Source organism: Dipodomys spectabilis, unplaced genomic scaffold (genome assembly GCF_019054845.1).
Source record: "Dipodomys spectabilis isolate Male_0828 unplaced genomic scaffold, ASM1905484v1 ptg000157l, whole genome shotgun sequence".
Classification (NCBI taxonomy): Eukaryota; Metazoa; Chordata; class Mammalia; order Rodentia; family Heteromyidae; genus Dipodomys; species Dipodomys spectabilis.
Window position 1 is genome coordinate 19,341,009 of NW_024870834.1, and position 10,554 is coordinate 19,351,562.

The following is a 10,554-nucleotide window of genomic DNA, read 5'->3' on the forward strand; positions in this document are numbered from 1 at the left end:
CCTGTAAGATATCTTCCGGAAGATTGTCTTCTCCATGTCTTGTTCTCATTGCTTTACCTCTGTGTTACAATCTGAGAAATATCCTCATTTATCTTCTGGTAAACTGAAGTTCCTCTTTGTCTGCTTTTTTTTTTTTTTGGGGGGGGGTGGAGGGTCAGGTCGTGGGGCCTGTACTCTGGGCCTGGGCGCTGTCCCTTAGCTCTTCAGCTCAAGGCTAGCACTCTACCACTTGAGCCACAGCGCCACTTCCAGCTTTTTTCTTTTTGCTTATGTGGTGCTGAGGAATCGAACCCAGGGCCTCAGGCATGCAAAGCAAGCGCTCTACCACTGAGCCACCTTCCCAGCCCTCCCTCTTTGTATGCTTTTTAATTATACGTTTAACTTATACATTGTTTTTATTTTAATATTTCATATATTGAAATTGAAATTATAATGAGTTTAATTAAATACTTGAAATTAATTGAATTTATCTACATAAAATTATTTCAGGTTGGGAAGGCAGCTAACTGGTAGAGTGTTTGCCTTGCATGCATGAGGCCCTGGGTTCAATTCCTCAGCATCACATAAGCAGAAAAAGCCAGAAGTGGCACTATGGCTCAAGTGGTAGAGCGCTCGCATTGAGCTGAAGAGCTGAGGGACAGTGCCCAGGCCCAGAGTTCAGACCCTTTTTCTCGGGAAAAAGAAAAAGAATATATATATATATTTCAATATTCAGTAACCTATATTTTTAATAATTTTTAATTTCAAATTTTAAAAAATTAATTTACTTTATTGTTATTATTATGGAGAGATTACAGTTATATAACCATAATGAGAACATTTCCTTTCATATATTTTCAGAAGTTGTATTGGTTCTTTTTCAAATATACCTGTGTTTTTTGTTTTTTTTTTAAATTTTTTTGTCGGTCGTGGGGCCTGAACTCTGGGCCTGGGCGCTGTCCCTCAGCTCTTCAGCTCAAGGCGAGCGCTCTACCACTTGAGCCACAGCACCACTGCCCGTTTTTTTTTTCTTTTTGCTTATGTGGTGCTGAGGAATCAAACCCAGGGCCCCATGCATGCAAGGCAAGCACTCTACCACTGAGCCACCTTCCCAGCCCCATACCTGTGTTTTGTCATTACAGTTTCTACTTCTTTCATGCTAGCTCTCTTTAGAGCATAGGCAAATGCACATCAACTTAAGTCTATCATTTTTCTAGAAATCCAAGTTACTTTAGTAATGTCTAAAATAAAACTTAGAAGATAGATTTAGTAGGTAAGTCACAGGTTAGGGTAGTCTGGGAAAGGTCAGAGACAGTGCAAGCAGTTGGGAGACTGTAGCTCTTGTTGGGTGAGGAAGATGGGGTAGTAGTGGGAAAGGAAAGGAGGCACATATTGAGACCTATTTTGGGAAGTAAACTCAAGAAGACCTGATAAACAATAGACTATTAAAGGAATAAAGGAGCCAGGCCAGGTGGCTCAGGGCTTACAGCTCACAGCTCACAGCTCACGCCTATAATCCTAACTACTCAGGAGGTTGAAATCTGAGGATTGAGGTTCAAAGCCCGCCCAGCCAAGAAAGTTCATGAGACTATCTCCAATAAACCACTCAAAACGGGAAGTGGCGGGCTGTGACTCTAGAGGTAGAGCGCTAGCCTTGAGCCAAAGAGCTGAGGGACAGTGCCCAGGCCCAGAGTTCAAGTCCCATGACCACCAAAATAAAGGAATAAAGAAATAAAGAAACGGTATGTAACAGGGATTTTTTTTGGGGGGGGAGAGGGGTCCGGTCGTGGGGCCTGAACTCTACTTCCAGCTTTTTTCTTTTTGCTTATGTGGTGCTGAGGAATCGAACCCAGGGCCTCATGCATGCAAGGCAAGCGCTCTACCACTGAGCCACCTTTCCAGTCCCTATAACAGGGATTCTTAAGGTGACAGGAAAATACTGGTGCTATTGACAAAGAAATGGAGGAAGAGGCATACACTATGAGGTAAAAGATTAAGATCTTAATGCAGACACCTTGGGCCTTCAAGTACAGATGTCCAGTGGATAGGCAGAATTCAGATTTTATACCAGAAAAGAAATCTGGACCATATGTTATCTATTGCAGAGTTAGCAATGTGTGCAGTTTGATAATATCTAAAACTAGAGAAGGTCCTGGAAGGGAGTGTGGTTGTCCAGGAAAAGTGTGAAAAGAAAGGGAGCGAGCTAAAGGTGAAATCAGGAACACTAGCACTGAAGGTGTATATGTATCGGCAGTGGTCACCCAAACTGTAAGGATGATTGAGAATATCTGAGGGAAGAAGTCCAGGAAAAAGTAATATTCCCTAAAAAGTAATATCCCCTAAACTAAGGGAAGCTGTAAACACGAAGTAGAAAGCCAATGATAACCATAAAATAAAGCCCTAGAAGTCAGAGTTGGGCTATTGAAGTCATTCATCCCTGAGGATGAAGTCTGGCAGAAGACAGAGAGCAGAAGGTTGAAAGCGTGTGAAGTGATTAGCAGACCAAGGAAACCACCCTTTCAAGAACTCAGGCTAGTCATGGTGGCATTTGCCTGTTATCCCAGCACTCTAGAGGTTAAGGCAAGAAGATTACAAGTTCCAGGATAGCCTGAAGTAAGATCCTATCTCAAAGAAATCAAGGGCAGAGGATATAACTCAGTGGTGGTAGAGTGCTTACCTAGCACACACAATCCCTAGCACTGAAAAACAAAAAGACCTGACTACGTGGAAGACAGATAGGGTCACAGCTGAAGATTAGAGTTATGGTGAAGTTAAGGCAGGCAGAAGGCTGAAGAAGCACTTTGTTTTTAGAAGGGAGAGACTTGAGCATGTTTGTAGGCTAAGGGTAAGAAGACATTCAAAAACAATGCGCAGTTAACAATGCCAGCTTTTGGATTACCTTGAGTTCCCCCTTTTCATCCAATAGCCTTGGCTTTGCTTTCAGCCCAGCTCTTTTCTCCCCACAGGGCTCATTGCTTCTAAGACTCCTGCTCCAAATTCTCTTAAACCCAGAAGATAAAATCTGATAGAATCTTTCATTGTAACTCAATCCCTAAAATTTAACTAGAAAATTATAATGAAAACTTTTCTTGAAGTGACTTCAAAGGCTACTGTTAAGGAGTTTGCCTCACATTGAAACAAAGCTTATGGTTTCAGAACAATCTTGATCATGTTAAATCAGGCAGATCTAGAGAGATTTTGTTGATTTGGAAAAAAAAGTTAGTACACTTTGGTGTTTTGAGGAGGTAGCAACTTGGATCCTAGCAGTTAACATCATCAATACGTTGTCTTAAAATTCTCTTCCCACCTGATAAATGAGCCTGTTTAACTTATTTAAATTATCCAGCATGAACTGAACCATTGAAATAGGAAGTAAACTGAGAATGAGACCCTTTCCCCTGCCAGGTTTTATACAGTGGAGAGACAAACATGAGAGAATAGAAAAGAAGCTGATTTTTATTTTATTCCATACGAAGCTTTATTAGTGGGTCAGGTATTATGAGACATATTTCTGTCTTTTTGTTTGGGGAAACATGTATGTATTTAAAATATATCCATGGGCTGGGAAGGTGGCTCAGTGGTAGAGCGCTTGCCTTGCATGCATGAGGCCCTGGGTTCGATTCCTCAGCACCACATAAGCAAAAAGAAAAAGCCAGAAGTGGCGCTGTGTCTCAAGTGGTAGAGCGCTGGCCTTGAGCTGAAGAGCTGAGGGACAGTGCCCAAGCCCAGAGTTCAGGCCCCACGACCAGACCCAAAAAAATAAATAAATAAATAAAATATATCCAATGCATCATCTTTCAGCTCTTGCTGGATGCAAGATGTCTGCTCATTTATAAGCATGACAGACTACAATACATATTATAAACATGATTTCTTACAATGTGTAGAAGGAAAGGAGAGAATGTTCTGAGCCCGACTTAAAAAGAAGATCACCATTTTTAAAGCTGGGTACCAATGGCTCATGCCTGTAATCCTAGCTACTTAGGAGGCTGAAATCTGAGGATAGCAGTTTAAAGCCAGCCTGGGCAGAAAAGTCCCCATGAGACTCTGATCTCCAGTAAATTACTCAAAAAAGTTGGAAGTGGTGCTGTGGTTCAAATGGTAATGTGCTAGCTTTGAGCACAGAGAGCCAGGGATGGTGCCCAGGCCCTGAGTTCAAGCCCCAGAACCAGCAAAAACAAAAAACAAAACACAACAACAACAACCCCCCCACCATTTTTTACTTAGTAAGCTGATTTATACACAGCAACTTCCAGAAGTAAGGAAAGCTGTCTTTCAAGCTGGTGCCATTATACCTGTAATCCTAGCTACACAGGAGGCAGAGATCTGAGGATTCCAGTTTGAAGCCAGCCTGAGCAGAAAAGTGAGTGAGACTCTTAATCTCCAGTTAACCACTCAAAAAGCCAGAAGTAGAGCTATAGCTCAAGTAGTAAGAGCAAACCTAGTAAAGAGCCTTGAGCAAAAAGCTCAGGGACAGCTTCCAGCTTCAAGCCCAGGACCAGTGTGCCATAATCTCAAAGCTTTCATACGTCTAAGGGTTAAGCAAATTGATTTATGTCAGCTTTGAATTGCTTTTGTAAAATATTAATATAACTATTGAAAAGTTATGGGGATGGGGATGCTGTATGCAATCCTACTGGGAGACAGAGGCAGGAGGATCTCAAGGCCCAAGCCAGTGGGAAGTACATTGTGAAACTCTGTCTCAAGAAATTTTGAAAAGAGAAACATATGAGGAAGGAGAAACTTCTCAACCAAAGGCTTCATAAAATAAGCTTTTGGCCTGAAGGGAATTGTCAAAAAAACATGTGGGAAGTAAAGTGACTATTTACTTAAGTTGGTAATATTTAAACAAGAGACTGAGTACACAGTTGTGTTGATAATTTTTGTGTATTTATTCTCAGCTTGTGTGTAATATTACCCTTGTTCTGGCCAAGATTATAAGTACAAACAGCCTTACAACAAATAAATCTACCTATGTGCTTATGTTGCTGGGATTCTGTCCTTCAGGAAGCATGTTTTAAAAAAAAATAAAACAGGATATTTTATAAATTGTCAAAGGGCAAGTATAACAAAACAGTAGATTAATGCCCAGTTTCCTTTTGGTTTTGTAGGCGTTTATTCGAGAGCAAGTAGAGGTAAGATTTTTCTCTTATTTTGGAGTGTTGCACAGAGCTGCCACACAGAAAAGGCTTCATTGTCCAGTTTCCTTCTCCTGCTGATCATACAGCTGCTGCAGACCACAGGAGGCATCCAGGGAACTCTGCCACTGACTGTTCAGAAGGTGCTGGCCTCCCAAGCCTGCCATGGTAAGAGGGGCAGGGCCAGCTATGAGTCCTCTGTGTCCTGAGGACTGACCAGGGGCAAAGAGGCAGAAGGCACAATTCTGCTCACCTCTTTATCCCTTACTACACACCAACTCAAAACTCTCACAGCTGAGATACCACACACTTCTACATCCACTGTCCTTGTCCCAAGTCCAGAAGACCTCCCTAACCCCACTGACTAAACCCCAAGGGACTCAACAGACTCTTCTAGACATTCCCTTAGGCATCACTCCACACTGAACCCAGGTGTGGAAATGAGAGAGGTTTCCTAGCTCTCACACTCAGTTGCTCCACCTCATTTCTGTAACCTCAGCTTGTGCTTGCTCCGCAGCTGCCATATTTGAGCCCCTGCCACTGCCTTCACATCTGTCCGTAGTCAGGCAGCTGGGTGCCAGTGCCCCAGGATGCTTGGCCCCAAGGAGAACTACCTATGCCGAGGGCTCCTTGGAATGGTCCCTTGATCTGGAAGTTGTAGGCAACTGCACAAAGACTTTGAACACTGGAGCTAGGAACTACCATCTCCCTTCACTTGCCTCTTAAAAAGAGCACAGTTTAGATCAAGACACTGAATAGACCTAAAAAATTACTTTTCGGAAGCAAAACACCAACCTGACTCCAGTGTAGATTTGGAAGATGAGTCCCAGAGGAAGTGAGCTGAGGGTATATATTCATCTCAGACAGATAAAGCAGCCAGGGCAGAGTTGCAAAAGAAAATGAATCCCTAACTAGGTGCTATGGCTCCATACCTTTAATCACAGCTACTTCAGAAGCAGAGATCAGGAAGATCAAGTTAGAGGTCAGCCTAGGCAAAATGAATGAATACTGGGTGTGGTGGTTCATATTGGTCATCCCAGCTATATGGGAAGCATAAATAGGAGGACCATGATCCAGGACACTGGCATAAATACTTTTTTGAGAAATTCAAAACAAGAAGTGCTAGCAGTGTGCCTTAGGTGATACAGTAGCTGCCTAGGCAAGCACAAGGCACTAAGTTCAAACTCCAATAAAGAGATGGGCACCAGTGGCTCACGCCTGTAATCCTAGCTACTAAGGAGCCTAAGATCTGAGGATCACGGTTCAAAGGCAGCCTGGACAGGAAAGTCTAGTTAACCACCAGAAAACTAGAATTAGTGCTGTGGCTCAAGTGGTAGAGACTCACCTTGAGCTGAAGAGCTGAGGGACAGTGCCCAGGCCCAGAGTTCAAGCCCCAGGACCGGAAAAGAAAAGCCCAAAACCTTCAATAAAGAAAAAAAAATGAGATTAGTTCCTTCCTGGAGTTTCAGCAAAGAGTACTAGGACTGTAGGTATAAGAACAGAAGCTCCGAATTTCAGACAATGTGTAGATCTGATGTGGAGGATACCAGAGCAACGAGAGATCTTTGGTGTAGGGAATGTGATAAACAGGAAACACATTACTTTTTCGAAAACCAGGTCAGCAATGGTTTCCCACTGTGTGCATCATAGCCTTCCGGTTTCTTCATTTAGGAGCCATTAAGTTTAATGATGCCCTGAGTCTAGAGGAGAGCTTTCGCCTTATTGAAGCTTTGTCCTCATGTCAGCTGCCATTCCAGTGTGCTCATGGGAGACCTTCCATGCTGCCGTTAGCTGACCTGGACCACTTGGAGCAGGAAAAACAGGTACGCTGGCGACTACTAGAACAGGATGGGCCAAGGTGTATTTCTTCTTTCTTTTCCAGCTCCTGCTAATCTTTTCTCAAATATAAACATTTTGAAAAACATGCATTGGAAGTTTCATTTAAAGCTGCACCCACCACCTCGTCCAGTTCAAATTGAAAATAGACGTTAAACTGTCAAGATTATCCATTTGTTGGCTTTGTATTTTTATGCCTAATATGTACAGACTTACATATCCTGCATGTATATGGAAACATAGCAAACAGTTTTCACAGAATGTAACCTGACCATCCAGTTTCTTAAAAGTGCATGTGGAAATGGTGGCTTGTGATGGTAGCTAGCTAGCCCTAGGGGGTCTCTAAGAGTCATCAGGCAAGGAACCAAGCTTAGGAGATCCCACCCACTACTGTGGCCCTCCTTACTCTTCAGCCAGTGAACAAAGAGGCAGATAATGCAATAAAGGCACAGAGTGGTTTGACATTTTCTCCTCTTGTTAACAATATTAAATGAAACAGAACATGAACACATAACATAATGTCCATGTTTCTGTTTCTGCTTCCCCAAATCTTTTGTTTACCATTTCCTGCTAAAGGCAGGAGTTTTCAGGTACTAATGTATTCTGTTTCATGCAGTTGATTATACTGATTATAAAACTCTTTGTTAAGCCAGGTGTGGTGGTACATGCCTGTTAACCAGACGTTAGGAGGCTAAGGTAATACTACCAGTTCCAGGCTAGCCTGGAAAACACACACACACACACACACACACACACACACACACATACCTCTCTCTCTCTCTCTGTCTCTCTCTCTCTCTATATATATATATACACATACATATCTCTCTCCCTCTCTCTCTAAATATACACACACATATATGTATTTATATTCAAGATATAACATACACACAGTGATACTCTGTCTCAAAAAAAAGAAAAGAAAAATCTGGACACCATTGGCTTACACCTTAATCCTAGTTACTTAGGAGGCTGAAGTCTGAGGATCATGCTTCGAAGCCAGCCCAGGCAGGAAAGTTTATGACACTCTTATCTCCATAACCACCAAAAAGCCAGAAGGGGAGCTGTGGCTCAAGTAATAGAACACTAGCTTTGAGCGAAAAAGCTAAGGGACAGCATGTAGGCCCTGAGATCAAGTGTAGGGAGGAGAGGAAAGGGGAGAAGAGGAAAAGAAAGGGCAAGGGAGGAGAAGACTCAGATCCATGGTTGGGAACCAGTAGGAGGACAAGGGCTAACAAAAACGGCGAATGGGATGAGTTTATTTGGATATTAAAAAAAACAGACTTACCGGGCTGGGAAGGTGACTCAGTGGTAGAGTGTTTGCCTTTCACGCATAAGGCCTTGGGCTCAATTCCTCAGCACCACATAAGCAGAAAAAGCTTAAGTGGTGCTGTGGCTCAAGTGGTAGAGTGCTAGCCTTGAGCTGAAGAGCTGTGGGACAGCACCCAGGCCCAGAGTTCAGGCCCCATGACCAACAACAACAACAAAAATACAGTTATGAAATTTGTTGACATTTTTTAGGAAGGGAAATGGGATGAGGGACAAAGGGAGTGAGAATGATGTTTGGAGATACATTATTTGCTTGTGTGGAAATATCACCATGAAATTGCCTGTGAACAATTAATATATGCTACTAAAGAAAAAGAGAAGCAAGAAAAAGAGTTCAAACTCGTATAACATGAAACTGAAAAACCCTGTCCCCATTGTTGAAGAAATGAGACTCTGTAGTTGGCATTCCCACTAATCCTAAAGAACTGTATAATCTTCCTGAGTAGAAATTAGAAATCTAAACCGATTAGCAGAGCCATACCTCGGAGATCTTGTGCCACCTGGCATTTCCTAAAATGCTAGTTGAAGTTAACTTCTTCCCATAGGTAAAACCTAATCTTGCTAAGCTTCGAAGACTGGCCCAGGCATGGCACCGTTTTGGGAAAGCAGGAGGCTGTGATGACACAAGACAGAGCCCGCAGCAATCTGTGCCTCTTTGTGAGCCACCGTGAGAACGGACTAATCTGTGAGGAATGAAGCATGAGCAGCAGGCAGCGGCACAGCCTTGATGGAGTCAGCCCCATGCCCCACACTGGATCACCACGTCAGTGCGGGAGCAGGTGATCCTTCGGATGAGCAGCCAGTGGATTCACGCCTTCCTCCCTTTGCATCCACAGACACAGGATGTTGCTTCGAACACCTACCTTCTGAATTTACTTAGTGATAAAACTTAATGATTGCTTAGTTGATTGGCAGATTGGCTTAGGTTTAAGGAGTGTGGTTTCTGTTCTTGTGGTTTTTCCAGCAGCCCAATTTGCCTTATTGTATCATGCTGATTTTACCCCAAAGGCATAGTCTCTTTCCTTCTTGAATCCAACCTTTCCCATTTGTCCCTCCTTCCCTCAGTCTTCACTTCCACCACCGCTTCTTTACAGTTTCATTTGTAGGCTTCCAGCCTGGCTTTTCTCCATAAAAACACCCCTTCGTATCTTTGTTTAACAGGACTTTAAAATTTTAAATTATTTTAAGGATTAAAAACTATTGATAGCCAGGTATGGTGAGATGTATCTGCAATCTCAGCACTCAGGAAGCAAAATAGAGCAAATAAATAAAGTTTTGGTAAAGAGAAACATGGACAAAGGTAGAACAGAGATATTTGAAGTTCTATTCTTTTTGTTGTTGTTAGTTTATAGCTTTATAAATACAGAGATTAATGTTCCTATCCTAAACCAGTAAAATGATAAAAAATACTATGAGCTTTTTTGTTAAAAAAAAACACAAAATTTCTTTGTATGTTTTATAAAGTGCTTCTATATGTGAAAACAATTGTACTTACAAAGTGCTTCTTTATGTAAAAACAATTATCTTATAAAATGCAGCATTCATCCTTTCAGCCTAACCAGATATGTTCTATACTATTCTCTACCCCTCCCCCAGGAAACAAAGGCTCTTTTGGTCCCTTTCCAATTGAATCTTAGTTTTATTACATTATGCCTATGTGATGGCCTTATAATTTTACTTGGGACCAAAACTGATCTTCCTGCAAATGTTTGTTATGCCACTCTTCAGTCTGTATTTCCCTGACCTTTTCAGATGATTTGGGGTTAAGAGTCAATTATAAAAGGGATGAGGGCACTAGTAGATCATTTCTGTAATCTTAGCTATTCAGAGATTCAGCAGGCGTATATCTGGAGGATCTTTGTTCAAAGCCAGCTGGGGCAGAACAGTCTGTGAGACTACAGACTAGAAACAAGGCTCAAGAGATACTCAGTGCTAGCGAAGCTCAAAGCCCCTGTAGTTCAAACTCTGGTACTAGCAAAATAATAATAATAATAACAATGATAATAATACTAATCTGTAGAAGAAGGGAAAAAAAATCCCAGTTGGTAGTAATTTGCTGCAACTGATCCCATTAATACCACACAGTAAGAAGTTGCCATGAGAATTGCTATTGTACTATTTCCTGACCAGGCTGCTCAAATTGGCTATATGCTATCAGTGAAATACTTTTCTTCAACTTTAAATACAAGAAACAAATACATGGAGAAAGTCTGCTTGCCAGCTGCCCTTGAGTGAATCTTCAGAATAAAAGTACTGCCTTCCTGAGCACAGG

At 42.1% G+C, this 10,554-nt stretch overlaps 1 protein-coding gene across 5 annotated transcripts in view; it reads left to right on the forward strand.

Annotated features, from left to right (window-relative positions):
• The window catches only part of Mlh3 (mutL homolog 3), a 42,559-nt gene extending 32,297 nt beyond the window's left edge, over nucleotides 1–10,262 (forward strand). For all 5 annotated transcript variants that reach the window (XM_042692629.1, XM_042692630.1, XM_042692628.1 and 2 more), the window contains 4 exons: nucleotides 5,091–5,114; nucleotides 5,207–5,285; nucleotides 6,789–6,940; nucleotides 8,828–10,262. In XM_042692629.1, coding sequence (XP_042548563.1) covers nucleotides 5,091–5,114; nucleotides 5,207–5,285; nucleotides 6,789–6,940; nucleotides 8,828–8,953 — 381 coding nt within the window. In that variant the 3' untranslated portion in view covers nucleotides 8,954–10,262. The remainder of the gene's footprint in view (nucleotides 1–5,090; nucleotides 5,115–5,206; nucleotides 5,286–6,788; nucleotides 6,941–8,827) is intronic.
• Nucleotides 10,263–10,554: the final 292 nt, after the last annotated feature.